This window comes from Camelina sativa, chromosome 20 (genome assembly GCF_000633955.1).
Source record: "Camelina sativa cultivar DH55 chromosome 20, Cs, whole genome shotgun sequence".
Taxonomy (NCBI): Eukaryota; Viridiplantae; Streptophyta; class Magnoliopsida; order Brassicales; family Brassicaceae; genus Camelina; species Camelina sativa.
In genome coordinates, this window is record NC_025704.1 from 29369881 (window position 1) to 29385212 (window position 15332).

General features: G+C 38.2%; 5 protein-coding genes across 10 annotated transcripts in view; all 5 read right to left on the minus strand.

Annotated features, from left to right (window-relative positions):
- Window positions 1–818, minus strand: part of LOC104772946 (BTB/POZ domain-containing protein At5g47800-like) — a 3285-nt gene extending 2467 nt beyond the window's left edge. The window contains exons 1-4 of the mRNA XM_019241984.1: window positions 733–818; window positions 446–515; window positions 305–374; window positions 4–216 (exon numbers count right to left, since the gene is read on the minus strand). Coding sequence (XP_019097529.1) covers window positions 4–216; window positions 305–374; window positions 446–504 — 342 coding nt within the window. The 5' untranslated portion in view covers window positions 505–515; window positions 733–818. The remainder of the gene's footprint in view (window positions 1–3; window positions 217–304; window positions 375–445; window positions 516–732) is intronic.
- Window positions 1302–4495, minus strand: LOC104771991. Of its 4 annotated transcripts, none has more exons than XM_010496624.2 (4): window positions 3087–4495; window positions 2747–2879; window positions 2428–2635; window positions 1302–1956 (listed from the first exon to the last, which is right to left on the minus strand). In XM_010496624.2, the coding sequence occupies exon 1, from the start codon at window positions 4304–4306 to the stop codon at window positions 3161–3163; it is 1146 nt and encodes a 381-aa protein (XP_010494926.1). In that variant the 5' UTR covers window positions 4307–4495; the 3' UTR covers window positions 1302–1956; window positions 2428–2635; window positions 2747–2879; window positions 3087–3160. The 4 variants fall into 4 exon arrangements, with proteins under 4 accessions (XP_010494926.1, XP_019097908.1, XP_010494925.1 ...); XM_019242363.1 differs by having other exon boundaries at window positions 1302–1812; window positions 1892–1956; window positions 2428–2879; XM_010496623.2 differs by having other exon boundaries at window positions 2428–2879.
- LOC104771993 (farnesyl pyrophosphate synthase 2-like) lies at window positions 4567–7117 on the minus strand. The gene is made up of 12 exons (XM_010496626.2): window positions 6761–7117; window positions 6650–6674; window positions 6435–6550; window positions 6233–6319; window positions 6021–6137; window positions 5833–5921; window positions 5669–5720; window positions 5452–5547; window positions 5318–5362; window positions 5135–5224; window positions 4981–5052; window positions 4567–4896 (listed from the first exon to the last, which is right to left on the minus strand). The coding sequence occupies exons 1-12, from the start codon at window positions 7007–7009 to the stop codon at window positions 4768–4770; spliced, it is 1167 nt and encodes a 388-aa protein (XP_010494928.1). The 5' UTR covers window positions 7010–7117; the 3' UTR covers window positions 4567–4767.
- LOC104771994 (coiled-coil domain-containing protein 97-like) lies at window positions 7178–8974 on the minus strand. Of its 2 annotated transcripts, XM_010496628.2 has the most exons (4): window positions 8722–8974; window positions 7825–8348; window positions 7428–7707; window positions 7178–7296 (listed from the first exon to the last, which is right to left on the minus strand). In XM_010496628.2, exons 1-3 carry the CDS (start codon window positions 8888–8890, stop codon window positions 7462–7464), a joined length of 939 nt encoding a protein of 312 aa, XP_010494930.1. In that variant the 5' UTR covers window positions 8891–8974; the 3' UTR covers window positions 7178–7296; window positions 7428–7461. The 2 variants fall into 2 exon arrangements, with proteins under 2 accessions (XP_010494930.1, XP_010494929.1); XM_010496627.2 differs by lacking the exon at window positions 7178–7296 and having other exon boundaries at window positions 7311–7707.
- On the minus strand, window positions 9514–12211 carry LOC104771995 (calcineurin B-like protein 9). 2 transcript variants are annotated; one of them, XM_010496631.2, is made up of 9 exons: window positions 12032–12211; window positions 11530–11751; window positions 11069–11151; window positions 10670–10729; window positions 10466–10574; window positions 10316–10368; window positions 10099–10179; window positions 9899–10011; window positions 9514–9818 (listed from the first exon to the last, which is right to left on the minus strand). In XM_010496631.2, exons 2-9 carry the CDS (start codon window positions 11606–11608, stop codon window positions 9755–9757), a joined length of 642 nt encoding a protein of 213 aa, XP_010494933.1. In that variant the 5' UTR covers window positions 11609–11751; window positions 12032–12211; the 3' UTR covers window positions 9514–9754. The 2 variants fall into 2 exon arrangements, with proteins under 2 accessions (XP_010494933.1, XP_010494932.1); XM_010496630.2 differs by having other exon boundaries at window positions 11530–11758.

The following is a 15332-nucleotide window of genomic DNA, read 5'->3' on the forward strand; positions in this document are numbered from 1 at the left end:
AACAGAATCAGACATCCGGAGAAACGTGGAAGCACAGAGCACATTCACAAGGTTATGAGCACTGAGGTTGATGGTGATGCCGTAGCAGAACTTAGCGCACAGCTCAAAAGCATCTGAACCCCCAGGTATGTCATTCAGCTCTATTGTAACACTATCTGACTCCTCTGAATCAGTGAAAAGCCTTGGCAACAGCCCACATTTTGGAACAAGAGAAGACTGCAGAGATATATGAAAACCACTATTAACATACATATATATATGTGTGTGTGTGCTACTATGAGAATAAAAGTCATTCGAGATATACTCTGTGGAGATGATAAGTGGTGTTGTTGATTCTAACAACGAGATCGTTGGGTGTGTCTGTTATCAAAATCCTGCAGTGTAAATATTTTATTAGAGAAAATGAGATTTGGGAATATAGAGGCACAGAGATGAAGGGAACAACCTTGAAGCATCTTGAGTGTAGAAAGTGTCAGGCTTTGTCCCTATTTTCATGAACTTCATCTTAGACTTCTCTCTGCGTTCAAGAGGAATGAATATATGATGAGAAAGTGATCAAAAACTTTAGGTCAAAGGGGGAAAGAAAGGAAGAGAATTGGAATATAGAAGCTAAAGTTTTGTTATCTGTATTGCTAAATGATACTAATCACACCTGAGACAATCCTGAAAACCAAAAGAGTGAAAATAAAAAAATAAACTAAAAAGATCAAGCAAAGAGGATGGTTGATTTACCATGAAAAACTGGTGTGCTCAAAGGTGTTGATATGAGAGAGGAAGAAGGAGAAGAGAGAGAGACGGAGGGATGTGAAAGTGGTAATGATCAAAATGACATAAAGTGTTTAGTGAAATAAATTTCCAAGAGAGAGAGAGAAAGAGTTGAATGGCAACAAGGGTCCCGGCCTCATCACTTGTTGCTCCCCGCATGGACTCAGTCTCCAAATGGTGTCTGATATTTATTTCCTTCGTACCTACTTGTTTTGGTTTGAAAATGAAAACCAGAAAATTTGGCTCACTAACCTATCTGTCATCGAAGTAGCAAAGTTAGTGCTACGCAGCGTATTAGTAGCTATAAGTTGGAGTCTCTAACTCTATGGTCTCCTTCGAAGATAAGGTGAAAAATTAAGAGAACAGAGAAGATGAAAAGAGATAGTTTGTGTGGTATTAAAAGGGTTGAGGTGGGTAAGTATATCAAGAAAGTATCCACAACCAAAATAAATAAAAAGCCAGACACAAGTGTCCTTCATGCATTCCAACTTTTGCACAAGGAAAACAACTTCTCACCAAACAGGAAGAAAGTGAGAAAACAAAAGTGGGTCATTCATTCACCTTTTCCCTACTAGAATTGATTACAAGCGAGTTTACTCTTATGATAAATTACAATGGACCACACTAAGGAGTTAGGAGTTGGGATAGGCTTAACTTAAAAGAGAGTTTTAATTTGGTAGCAGCACATATAGCTTCTTTCTTCTTTATAGTATTTTTCATAAAGCAAAGATGCATGGATCCCCAGACAATACCTTCCCACTTCACCCCCACAACTTTAAAGCATCAGAGCCAGATTACCATTTTTTTACAAGTGTTTTACTTGTTGTCCATTTCCCCTATGGAATCTCTGTTTATGTGGGGGAGGAGCAAGTCAACCCACATCATTAGTGTGCTATTTTAATAATGCAAAAAAAGGCAAAAGTGATATAGAATGAGAGGAGAGGTATTTGAGTACAAACGTCCTCTTCTGATGGAATTGGTCTGCCTTGAGGAGAGAATTTGTAAGTCAGTAATAGTCAAATCCAATGCACTCCATTTGCAATGGCCCTACTTAGAAACATCCAATTCACAATGAACAGTAAAAAATGCTCCAAAGTTAAACAAAGAGACGTTTAAGTTAACATACCACAACTTCATTATCAAACACATTCAAAGCTCTCATCCTTTTGTTTTTCTTTTTTAACTGCAAAACTATTAAATAATAATATGTTTTAGAAGAGATATGGTAAATCCAAATGCCCACTCCTAAACTCAATAAGTCAAGACTCAATTATGCATTTCGTTTAAAATGAATGTATATGACAAGTCATATCTACTACTATACACCATTGGAGTTTTGATTGTGAGGAAGAAAAATTCCAAAAGAATATACGATACTGGGGTCACCAGACGATCACTACACTTACGAACCACAATAATAAATATTCTATGATCATATTGCCAAAAGAAAAAGAATATTCGGTTTTTATCATCGCACCACTTAACCATCCTACCATTCCACTATATGTTTAGCTTCATGATTTACATCAATGAAAATTTACATCGACTAAACTAGTAAGAAACAAAAACCACCACAGTACTAAAATCATTTGATTACACTAACCAATTCTACTAGTGTTACATAGAGATTTCAAGAACATTCTTTCAACCAAAACAAATTACCTCTTCAAGGCTTGAGCTAGCTTCTGTAGATTTTTTCACTTCTTCATCTTCTTCTGATTCCTCCTCTCCCTTTTCTCCTTACCAATCCAATTACTCTCTGCTGCTCCTCTCTACTCTGAGTAACCACCAACGTTGCTTCCTCTGCCCGTCTCATCAACGTATCTGACCAACGTTCTCCAGGCCTAGCCATGTTCCTTCCCATCAAATCCTGAAATTTCCCGACATACTCATGGTGTAGTCTCTCATAGCAACCTCTAAAATATTGTCCTTCTGATACAAGCTTATTCAAGTAAGTCTTCCATTCCTCACAGATACAGACCTGGATTTCAGCTCTTCTGAGGTTGGACTTATCTTCTTCCGCAGGTTTTTCAAGTGCTGATCAACCTTGTAGTCATGTTTCAAAGCATCAAACTCAACCAACTCATCTAAACTCAGCTCCAATCCATATCACTCTGAAATCAAAAGCAAACAACAACTAATGTTTAAGTTCCAAAATCAAAGTCCAGTAAGGTTTCAGTTTAACAAGAAAACGCACTACACACTCAATACTTAGATTAAAGAAACCAAAAACTCATCGAACTATAGTATTCTACATAGCCATGCTTAGAGCTCTAGTTGCGTGCTTCAGCCATTAGATAGACAAAGAGGAAACAACATACCAATGCCCTGGAATGGGATGTAGACATTAGAGAAGAAGAAGCTGCGTAAATCTCTCGTGTTCAAAATCAGTCAGTCAGTCACCAAACAGGTCGTCGGTATCAACTTCTTCACGAGCCCCTCTGCATTCAGTTTCTTCTTTATCTTTAGCTACTGGTTCACTACCAGAAGCCCATGACGTGCCAACAGCCTTAGCGAGTGAGTCACCACCGTAAAGATCATCATAAATCCCTCTTTTTGGACCCCCTTTTAACAACGTCATCGCTTCCTGAAGTCGATCAGTCACACCTCTGGTTCCTGTAGTAAAAGATTTATCTCCCTTCCCTTGGCCTTTAGGTATCAGTGTGACATGCACCAGTGATTCATACTTCCCAACGAGACTTCCTTCTTTGACATTTATAGGACCAGGCTCTGTTTCCACGTCAGCTCCATCTGACATCCCAACAACCTCAGCCAGCTCTCCACCTAACTGATCCTTGAAGCTCACTCTCATTTTCTTCATCCTCTTGGCCACACTCGCTTCTTCTGAAGCAGCCTTCTCTTTCCTTTTCCCTAACGTACAACCCAACTCTCCATCGCTTAAACAGTACCGATTCAGCAAAGTATTGTAAGCAACAACAGCTTCCTCATCATAAGGATCAGGTGGTGGAGGAAGCTTAATCTGATCAGGAGGTGGAGGACGAGTAAAGAGAGCTTCCTTGTTCTTTCTCAAAAGATAGATTCTTGTAGAAGCAGCAAACCGTAAGGATTGTCCTACTTCAAGCTCTACAGGATTACTTTTAGTCAACCTCTCATTAGCAACAAACGTACCGTGAGCTGATCCCAAGTCAATCACAAAGATGCTACCATTCTTGTGATGAACAACGGCTGCATGCTGGCGAGAGACAGACTGGTGATCAAGAACAAAGTCACAAGTCTGGTGTTGTCTACCGAAGATGTGTCTTCGTCTATCTAGATGAACCCGATCAAGGATCTGGCCGTCTTTTACAACTTCTAGAGAGTAGACACCGGGACGAGGCTCAATCGCCCATTCAGGTGGATGCCAAGTTGATTGACCTGCTCCAATCTGAGTCTTCTCCGGCAATGGCGCCGCCTCCTTCGGAGACAAATGTTGTTGAACCACTGGCTTCTTTACTGGAGGAGGGTTTGGTGATGATGATACAGAGAAGGGTTCTAAAGTTTGGGACTTTTTAAACCTGTCGAGACCAGATCTTCCATACATTCTCGAATCTCTCTAAAAAGCAGCAAGCAAGCACTGCTTTACAAAGGATCGGACTTAGGGTTTCTCACTTTATCGCTCTTCTGTGTTCTGTCTCCCCCCCTTCAGAGATCGATCTACTCAGATAAAATAAATAAATTTATAACCTCAGTCCCTGTATTTTAATGTATTCTCCCAAACATACCCGTGTAAATAATTTTGACTCATGTTTGTGTATATTCATGGATTGCTTAAATTTATGATTTTTATGTTGGTCAAGCATCAACAAGAATCTCAAATTGATATAAATGATGAAAAGAAGATCAGAGTCATGAAAACAAATATGATTGTAACACAATAATCAGAGTTATTCCCCCCACCCTCTCTGGAATCAGAGCATTTAACAGACGAATTACACAAATCACCAATGAACGAAGAATCAACAAAAGACAACAGGGAATTTTATTTATTCAGGGCTGAGACTACTACTTCTGCCTCTTGTAGATCTTTGCCAGGAATGATTTTAGCACTGCTTGGATTGCTTTACTTTCGTGAGCCTCAATCACTCCCGTCAGCTTCTCGTAGCTTTTGCTCTCATACTCCATGAACACTCCCTATATCATGTTCACATCCAATTAGTAAATGTTAGTTGTGTATTACATAGATCATATCTCTCATGTGTATCACTAGTTTCAAACCTCAAGATCAAGCTCTTTGTAGAGATCCTTCACTTTAGCAACGTTTGATGGATCGGGTTTACCATAGTTCTCCTACGAATCCAGAACAAGAAAAACATATTTCAGGTTCCAAAATACGATACAAACCTTATGATAAAAGATATATGCTTCTTACATATAATGTCTTGGTTTGTTCTTCGCTGCAGCGTTCCAATGCCTTAACCACCAACCACGAGCATTTGAAATCTTCTATATCTGTTCCTATCTGCATTATAAAACAACCAATATACTGCATCAAGTGAGCACAGTAATACATTCATATCAGTCTGAGAAACCAAGTGTTAACAGGAATGAAAACCTTGCCAAGCGTCTCCGGATCAGCAAAACAATCCAGATAATCATCCTACACAAAAGAATGGATATCAGATATCAGAGTCCCGGCATTACCCTTTCCATATAGCTATCATGAATACTTTAACAGCAAACTAGTACCTGCACTTGGAAGTAGATTCCCATGTCAACAAGTACATTCTTCACATCAACATGCTTTTCCAAATTTTCACCCGCCATAAGCAATGCACAAGCAACCTGAGTGGGAAAAAAAAATGCAGCTTGTCACGGGATCTACAATTGCAATGATGGGAATAGCATGATTGCTCTATACTCTGAGCCCAAGTAATGACTAGAGAGGGAGAAAATTCATACTCACAGGGAGATAAAATGAGTAATAAGCCGTTTTGTACTGAACAATACGCCGGTGGCTGCATGTTAAAAACCATTTCATCGGGTCAGAACACTCACTGCCTGTTTATCTCATCAACCATCAGAACAAACCATCTATAGTATTTTGAAAAATGCCCAAACTTGACTCACATTGACAATGAGTACTTGGACAAATCCTTTTCGCCTTCAAAGGTGGTGATCAAATCTATCATCTGGCCGCAAGCTGTTTGCAACTCAACCTAGACAGACAACAAAAGGAATAAAGACTCAGGAAAATATTTCGAATGCTTCACAGTTTGTGGAAAGAGTGTAGTAGATCTGCCAAAAAAACAGATTACCTCATTAAACAAATCAACGAGGTCAACATAGTAAGGCTTGTCCCGGAAGTGCTTTTTGAGAATCCTGTGGATGTGATTACGAAGTAGAATCCCATCGTTGATGGCAACCATACCAACCTGTAACGTTGTGTCAAGTTCTATAAGCTACACGTAACAAGTACTCTGGTGGACTTAAAACCTTGCATCGTGAGAAAAAAATACGAAAACATTACCTTAGGGACTCTGAACCAGCAAGGTTGACCACGGCGGGTGACAGAGTTATCCATAATGTCATCAAGCACAAGGAAATAAGCTTGGAGCTGCAAAGATGATGAACATGAGTGATAGAGACATAAAGGAGGATATTTATCAATCTATCTATCTAAGAGATATTCAAACCAAATAGGTAATAGAATCTTTTTCTTCTTCTTATACCCATTCGATGCACCAACCGAGAGCAGACGAGAGGAAAACCTCTTGCTCAGTCAAATCTTTGCCTTCCTTCAAAAGTTTGAAGCTGTCAACAACGGAGAGACCACGGTTGAGTTTCCCTGGAGAAGAGGAAGAAGAAGGTAAAGTGTGAGAACTGGAGAAAAAGAATCGATGAAAACGAGAGAGACAGAGAGAGGCTGTGTAAGCTAGTTTCTCACCTCCACGTACATTGTAGTCCAGCATCTGCAAAGAAAGAGAGAAAACATCATAAGGGGATCGGATAAAGGATCAATCTGATTCTGATGAGATAAGGGGAGAAGAGTAGATACCCGTTCAACCCAGAGACGAGATTCATCGGTGAATTCGAAGGCAGGGTCATTAAGGAGGTCGGACTTGAGAACGGAATAAACGTTGAGAAACGTTGACTTGAGATCGGCCATTGAATAAGAAGAAGGAGAAGAGCTTTGGATATGACGACGATAGAGACTGCTCCCACGAGGCCTCAGATGCAAATGTAAATGAAGAGCCTTTATTGTCTTCCCCAGATTCCTACAACAACTACTCCAACTCACACTCATTCGTCCTTTTTCCAACCAAACACCCCTTCTGTTTCTTCCTTATTTACTACTTTTGCCATCCATCATCCATCCTATTCCTTCCTACCCCCAACAAATCGGACTGACTTGCTCTCCCAGTTTCACATTTGTCATGTCGAGCCAAAGAAACAGAGATATATAGATATAGTAGTTTTCTTTTTCTATTATTTTTTTATCTATTTTATTTATTGTAATGGGCCTTAATAAAGATTAGGTTTAATGAGCCATTCTCGGTAGAACGATGTCGTTTGCAATCAAATCGTAGAATTCTGGGAAAGGGAAAGAAGAAGAAATGAAATCACTCTCTTTTATCATGAGACTGACTTGTAAGAAATACAAGCTTTCATGGTAACTCATTGTTGCAAGTAAAGAGACAGAGAGAGGAGAGATCATATCTTACATAGACTGAGTATGGTATTATTTCACTTTGTCCATTAGTCTTCACCAAAGTACTTTTCTTCAGCGTCAAGGCCAATCTCACGAAGCCAATGATCATCTAGAGTCTCGTCATTGTCTATCTTTGTGTAATCCAAATGTTGATGGTCTTCTCCCGATAAGAACTTCTGTTGCATGATTGATGTGAACTGATCCATCATATCTTGCATCTCCTCTGGCGGTAAGACTGTTGCCTTGTTATTGTTCTGTTCTCTATCATGCAATGTTCCATTGCCATTCGTAACCTGAAAACATTCGACAAGCAAAGATGTGAACAAGGGTTTTGCACCACAACAAATCAAAAATGAGATGTTTGTGATTTTGGAACCTAACACATAGCAAAAGCAAAACAAAAAAGTTACCTCTTCAAGGCTCGAGCTAGCTTCTGTAGGATTCTTCGCTTCTTCATCTTCTTCTGATTCCTCTTCTTCCTCCTCTTCCTCCTCCTCCTCTTCTTCTTCTGATTCCTCCATCTTCTCATTGCCAACCCAATCACTCTCTGCAACACCTAACCTCTGCTGCTCCTCTCTAATCCGAGTAACCAACGTAGCTTCCTCTGCCCGTCTCATCAACGTCTCTGACCAACGCTCTCCAGGCCTAGCCATGTTCCTTCCCATCACATCCTGAAATTTCCCGACATACTCATGGTGTAGATACGGCTCCCTATCTCTCATAGCATCCTCAGAGAAATACTGTCCTTCAGATACAAGTTTATTCAAGTAAGCTAATCTTCTATTCCTTACAGCTACAGACCTCGATTTAAGCTCTTCTGAGGTCGGACTTATCTTCTTCCGCAGGTTTTTCAAGTGCCAATCAACCTCATAGTCATGTTTCAAATCATCAAACTCGAGCAGTTCATCTACATTAAGCTCCGATCCATATCGTTCTGAAGCAAAACAAACAAGTTAGTTTCAGTTCCCAAAATCAAATTTCGATAAGGTTTCAATCTCAAAAACGCACTATACACACTCAATGCTTAGATAATAATGAAGCTAAAACTCATCCTCCTACAAGATTTTAAACAGCCATGACGAAATTGGTACTAAAATCGATAGTATCACCAAGATTTCAAAGAACCAAACTCAAGTTAACTCATCTATTATATCCATAACGCTCTGAATTGAAAAAAACAAACAAGAAATATACCGATAGGGTTTAAGTCTAAAACAGCAGTACCACACTAAGAAGGCAAAACTCATATGTAATCATAAATTTCCACGCATTAGGATGGGGAATTTGAACAAGGTTATGGAACTTACCGAGAAAAACGGCGGGATCACGACGGAGGAGGTCGAGGAGGATGGATTTGCGTTGGTCGGACGACGCGGCGGTAGTTTGGACGGCACGTGGGAAGTAGAGGTTCTCGAGAGACGAAAGCCTCGCCGTGATTTCTTCCGCCGCCGTTTCTTTCATTGTTATTCCCTCCATCTTCTTCTTCTTCTTCTTCTTCTTCTTCTTCTTCTTCTTCTCTCCAATGCTTTTCTCCGACCGACCCGAAAGCTGAAAATAGACTCGACCGACCCGAATGCTGTAAATAAGTCTGGTTCACGTGCTTATCACGTGAGAAGACTTTTGGCGGTATTCATTTGGCACCTAAACAAATTAGGCCTGTTGGGCTTTATTGGGCCTTTCTTCCCAATCAAACTACTATCTCTCTTGTCGGTTTATTATCTGCAAAATCCAATTTATTATCGATTCGGTTTGATGCAATTTCAGTTGGTTTATCACTTTAGATTCGGTTCTGTTTTGTAAATTTAAAAAAACATGTATCTTAAATAGACACGAAATTTTATTTTATTAATATGATATATAAATACTATTTTAAATATTATAGTAACATTTAAAATTTGGAAAAAAAAATCAAGAAAATTTATTGGCGACACTAAAATTTAGGTTTGTTTGATTTCAATTTTAGTTTCATCTCAAGATTTTCTTAAGTTTTCAATGAATGAATAAAATGATTCATAAGGACATTTCACTGTTTAAGCATTTCAATTTCATTTCTCGTTACATGAACAAAAAAAATTGAAATAATCATGAACAAAATCAAATCATTAATCAGAACTTGTGATTTGTATTAATCTTTCGTAGACAAGTCAACTTAATATTCAAAACTGTTAAGAAAGAGAGCCAAAAGCAATGCATTACATGAAATTGAAACCTATAGACTAAAATTCCAAGGAAATAAAGCTCTCGATCCTGCTACATAACATTTTTTGAAATCAATCTTGTTCTTGTTCTTGGTCTGGTCCAACCTACGACTTTGTTATAAACCAGCTTTCCCTTGTTTCTTCAAGTTGCAATCTCGTCCACCTCCGAGTGAAAGACAAAACTCGGAAACGTCGTTGTTATATCCCTAAAAATTGAGTTTTCGGTCCTCAAACTTTGGAAACGGCACCAAAATAGATCATAGTATCATATAGCAAGAAGACGTACCTGAGATACGGAAGAGTCATGATTTTAAGCAAAGATGGGTTTTTGATAACGAAATTGCTCCATTCTGTCTTGTCAATCTTTCCATCCCGATCCACATCTGCGTCCTCAAATGTCTGTTCGCAAAAAGGAAAAGGCTCAAGTTTTCCGAAAGAGTCTTTGTTTTCATAAGTAATCAAAGTTGTAATAGACAAGAAGTAAACCTGATCAAGTATTAGCTCTATTGTATCATCGGCCAGTTTCATTTCAGATTCGCAGAGAAGGGCAATCAGCATTTGCTTCACCTGCCAAAATGGCATACACAAATATGATTTCCTATAAATGATGCACTGAAAAGCTTAAAAAAAGTCTTTGAAACTCCATATGTTGAAACATAGATCGTTGTGGAATGAGATGTGAAGATAGTGGACAATTTTTTACCTCTTGGCGCTCAATGAAGCCTGTGCAGTCCATGTCGTAAAGCCTAAAGGTAACTGAGATAATAAACACAGACCAACGTGAATAAAAATAACAAGAAGGAGGCTTTAGAGAATCAACGACAGATGTAAACTCGTTTCTGGGTCAACTTACAGTCTGTTTTCTCCTCTAGAGAAGCATTAGGATGGAAAACATTGAGTGATCTCACAAAGTCTCCAAAATCAATGACGCCTTTTCGTTTAACATCAAACAAATCAAATATCTGCAAAAGTGGGCATCACCATTTAGTACATCTATAGAAGCAAACTTTAAGGTTAACTACAAAGTTATTAAGGACAGAGAAACTTAAAGAGTTACCCTATTGGCAAACAAATTTTCCTTCTTTCTGTTCTTGAACAAAGCAAGTTGAAACTCTTCCTGCATTACATACAAGTTGGTCGAGAAATAAGTAACAATATCCAAAAGTGGGCCAAGGAAACTTCAATCTTCAAAACCAAACCAAGATATTAAAAAAGAATTAAAATTCAAGTCAACTATCAACACAGAGACTTGATGAGCAATAAGGATCCCACAGCTCAGCATGGAGATTCAATAATTACAGAATTAAAAATTGGAGAAAGTCAAGAAAGTTGACTATGGCATATGGATTGGATAATAGTGCAATGAATATATCATGTCACTGTACAGTACATCACGATTTCAAGATTCTCCCATGAGGTGCGAAAGAATCAAAGGATATCTATCGATAATGAATACCTTGTTTATCAAGCCATCGTCCACAACCGAGCTGCTTATGCTCTTGAACAATTCATACAATGCTTCAACTTCACTTACACTAACTAGAAGAAAAAAAAACAAAGAGATATGATAAGCAGCTCTGTGAGATGATGTCAAATCGTAAAACAAAATGTATATTGCAGCAATAAACAATGGAAAAGAGACGCTTCTTGAAAACTTTCTCGGATCAAGATTCAATTCGAACGTGGAAGTAAACTAGAAACTATTGAAATATCATTATGTGATGACACAAGAAACAATCTCTGAGTTAAACGAAGTTGCACAATAAGCTAATACAAACCACTTTCTTCAGATTTTTTCGGATTCAAAGAAGGCAAAAACAGATTCACATATCAGCAAACAATGATAATCTCATGCTCTTAAAGACTTGAGCAAAGGAAGAGAAAAAAAAAAGAAACGTATAGTGCAAGTAAACTTACAAGCAGTCTCAGAAGCTAGCTTCACAGGGTTCTCGTGTCCTGGGAATTCTCTCGCAACCGTGGAATGGAAACAACCCATTTAACAGAATTTTTGAGTAGTAAAAAAACAAGAAGACGAAGCTTGCTTAATGTTGAATAGAATCGCTAGTTCTATAATTTTTGAGAATGTAAAAAAGCTTGATCTCTGGTTTTACTTGCCATCATCATAACCATCTTTAGAATCTGCAAACTTATTCAAGGGGGCCAAAAAAAAACAGAACCCGATTAACCATTGAAGAAGTATAAACCCTAGAATTATAAAACAAAGGTACCAGCGATGCGGCAAAATCGAATCGAACGAGATACAAAAATTTCAAATCAGATTAAGAAAAATAAATTTGAATAGTAATCGGAAATTAAAGAGGTAATGTAGGCGCGGCTCGAGAACCTCCGAACCCAGAAATTAAACGAATAAATCCGGAATTAAAGAAACAAAGAGAGAAAAATCGAATAGAGCACTTACCAGTTACCACCGAGAGAACGGGCTCGCCGGCTCGGTGACAGGGAGAAAGGAAGGGATTTTGATTTTTGAGAAACGAGAGAGAGAGAGACGAAGGAGAAGAGGATCTATGACGATGGTAAGATGAATTGATCGGACGGTTGAGATTAACTTCAGACTTTGCTGGGCTTTTTTTTTTGGTTTCTTCAGAGGCCGGTTGTGAAAATTATGAAGACAGTTTCTTATATATAAGATGAGCGTCGCACGTGTGAATGATCCTTATTGTAATTTTATTTTTTACCTCTTTTTTCTACCTACCCCCATTTTTTATTACAGAGTGGGAACAAAAAAAACCATAATTGTTGTTTGACATTTTTACTTTTGAACTTTTAAGTTTCCTTTTTTTATTGGTTAAGAAACAAAATCATTTTTACAAGTTTTCTTACAATACTGTAATATTTTTAATGTGTATTTTTCACACTAGAAATTTTGTCTTTATAATATAAACTTATATTTGTAAAAGAAATTATCTTGATAATATAAACTTTATGAATTCTTATAGGATATTTGTAGGGTATGTTAAAATTAACATTAGTAGTTCGATGTCAAATTTGTTAGGTGATAATGTTAATCTTTTTTGACAATCCTAATTCTAAATGTGCAATTATAATATTAAATTATTAAGTTACACATGCAACTTAGATTAAATCTAAAAGTATTAAAAATTTAAAATCTAATTTTTATTTAACTGTTAAAGTAAATTAAAAAGCCTAAAATCCTAACATCATATTTGTAAAAATAAAAATTGTTTTATTAGCTTTAACGAGATTGGGAATTCAACTATCTATCACATTTTGAGATTGTATAGATAACATATGTTGGTTTTAGGGCTCAGATAAATAAATCACACACTAATCTTGGGAGGTTTGTCAAAAATGCTCTCTCAAGGCGATCGTCTAGACGATCGTGTTCTTCCTGTGTTGAACTTCTTGTCTCCGATCAAACTTTTGATTTGGAGTTTGTTTCCGTCCGTTAAATTCTTTGCTTGTGGGTTGGGGATCAATTTCGGCGGTTTTTCTCTGTCAATTAACGATGACAGTTATTTTCCTCCCCCTTTCAATTGAAACCGCCATGGATCATCTATAAATTCTCCTTCTTCCCTCGTTTTCTTCCAATCTTCACTCTTTCTCCTTTTCCCACCGAAATTGCGATAACAACGATGAGTGATTACATTCGCAAATCAGTACAAGATCTTGACTTGGGTATTGACGATGCCCCAGTTTCGCTTCCGCCGGAATTCTTAAACCGTGCTATCTCCGTCAATCGTCATACTCTGGTCGTCACCCCAGTCAATCCTCGCAAACAAAATCTTCGTGCTTTAATCAGGAATATGCCGCGGGTCTGGGGTTTTCCCGATGAATGCGTGGGTCGTATATTGGAGGGGGGTAGAGCCCAATTCCGATTCCAATCCGAAGATTCGCTGAATTTGGTGCTAAAGCGGGGACCGTGGTCCTTCAATGACTGGATGGTCACAACCCACCGATGGTACCCCAAAATCAGCGACCCTAACATGAAGATAATACCCTTTTGGGTACAAATCCAAGGTATCCCAACTCTTTGCTTAACAAATGTTACGGCTAGGTGGGTAGGGAATAAGATTGGTTATGTCACTGAAGTAGACTATGATGAGAACCAAATTCAGATAGGGGCGGTTCGTGTTAGAATAGATTGGAATATTGATGACCCTTTACGCTTTCAAAGAAACATTTAGTTCATTGCTGATGAGAATACGGTTATCAAGTTTCGTTATGAACGTCTACGAAATTTCTGTACCAAATGTGGATCTCTAAAGTAGGGGTGGGCATTCGGGTATCGGTTCGGGTTCGGTTCGGGTAATTCGGGTTTTGGGTAATTTGGGTTTATAATTTATAGAATCATATAGGTATTATGAAAATTTCGGTTCGGGTTCGGTTCGGGTTTTTTCGGGTTCGGATCGGTTCGAGTATTTTTTCGGAATACCGAAATATATCTGATATGTTTTGGGTTCGGTTCGGTATAAGTATTTTTTATCCATTTAGAATCAAAATACCGATATATAACTAAAATACCTGATATAGAAATTGAATATATATATTAATTTTTATGAAGTTATAACTAAAAAATCATATCAAAATAACTAAATCAAAGTTAGAAACTAAAGACAAGCAAAACAAGCAAGAGAAAACATAATATCCAAAACATAAACAAGTAGTAGAGTAGTAACACTCAAAATCAAATTCAAAAGTCTTATAAAAGCTAGAAGTAGGTATTGAAATCATTGAAATAAACAACAAGAATTAAAGAAAAAATCGGTTGCATATGGTGAAGCATTGTAGGCATCTTCAATGTGGTGAAGCATTGTACTAATTGGGTACATATGTGAAATGATAAACAAGGTTCGGATATACATGGATACTAATTGGGTATCGGTTCGGATCGGGTAATACCCAATACCCAAAAGTATGTACAATTAAGATCCAATTAGTATAAAGGAGAAGATCCATACCCGATCCGAACCGGGGTTTTTCGGTTCGGTTCCAATACGGATATTTCGGGTCGGATATTTTGCCCAGGCCTACTCTAAAGCATGATGTTAAGGAGTGTCCACTTGGTTTTGATGATGGTGCATCTGCCGGTTCTGAAGATGATAGTGATGGGGATAACAATAACGGAGACGACAAAACTATGTCTGAAACAAATACTCTTCCATCCATTGACCCAGCCAGTCTCATCCCGGGTCTCCAAATGCCTCCACCAGCAACTGCTACGGGTCAAGATTTTGGAGGACAAAGGAAGGCATCTGGGAATATGCTAAACGCATTCATTGACAATGATCTTACGACTGAACGTCTGCGTTATCTTAAAGCTAAGAATGCAATTCAGGCTAATGGTCTCCAACAGACGACTCTACTTGATGACAACACTGATAATGCTCAGTCTGAGTTTGTCTTTTTGAAGCGTAAACGGGTACAATTTGAGACACACTTCAACAGAGCAGAAGCTGCACAGGAGTTGGTGGTCCTGAACCAACTTCGCCACAAGTCTCAACGTACTGTCTCAGTGGGCTCGTGCTCTGCAAATGGATTCGACGGAGGCGTGGGGGGCCCGGTACCCCCATACATTCCCCCATGAAGATCCTCTCATGGAATTGCCAAGGCATCGGGCCATCTTTAACCTCTTCTCGTTTAAAAAAACTTTGTATTTCTACTAAGTGTGATATTCTCTTCTTATCTGAAACTCTAAATAACTCTGATGTAATATCTAAGCTAAAGTGTGATCTAGGATT

What these genes read in the sequence shown, in the direction of transcription:
- LOC104771994 (XM_010496628.2), bottom strand. Translation starts at nt 8,890, where the DNA reads ATGGAGGGAATAACAATGAAAGAAACGGCGGCGGAAGAAATCACGGCG. An exon ending in TGATCCCGCCGTTTTTCTCG is followed by an intron (nt 8,349 to 8,721) that starts GTAAGTTCCATA and finishes GTTTTGCTTCAG; the next exon opens with AACGATATGGATCGGAGCTT. An exon ending in CTAGCTCGAGCCTTGAAGAG is followed by an intron (nt 7,708 to 7,824) that starts GTAACTTTTTTG and finishes GAATGTTTTCAG; the next exon opens with GTTACGAATGGCAATGGAAC.
- LOC104771995 (XM_010496631.2), bottom strand. Translation starts at nt 11,608, where the DNA reads ATGGGTTGTTTCCATTCCACGGTTGCGAGAGAATTCCCAGGACACGAG. An exon ending in TCTAGAGGAGAAAACAGACT is followed by an intron (nt 10,369 to 10,465) that starts GTAAGTTGACCC and finishes TTATTATCTCAG; the next exon opens with TTACCTTTAGGCTTTACGAC. An exon ending in GCTTCATTGAGCGCCAAGAG is followed by an intron (nt 10,180 to 10,315) that starts GTAAAAAATTGT and finishes CCATTTTGGCAG; the next exon opens with GTGAAGCAAATGCTGATTGC.
- LOC104771991 (XM_010496624.2), bottom strand. Translation starts at nt 4,306, where the DNA reads ATGTATGGAAGATCTGGTCTCGACAGGTTTAAAAAGTCCCAAACTTTA.
- LOC104771993 (XM_010496626.2), bottom strand. Translation starts at nt 7,009, where the DNA reads ATGAGTGTGAGTTGGAGTAGTTGTTGTAGGAATCTGGGGAAGACAATA. An exon ending in GGACTACAATGTACGTGGAG is followed by an intron (nt 6,551 to 6,649) that starts GTGAGAAACTAG and finishes CCTCTTCTCCAG; the next exon opens with GGAAACTCAACCGTGGTCTC. An exon ending in ATTACTCATTTTATCTCCCT is followed by an intron (nt 5,548 to 5,668) that starts GTGAGTATGAAT and finishes TTTCCCACTCAG; the next exon opens with GTTGCTTGTGCATTGCTTAT.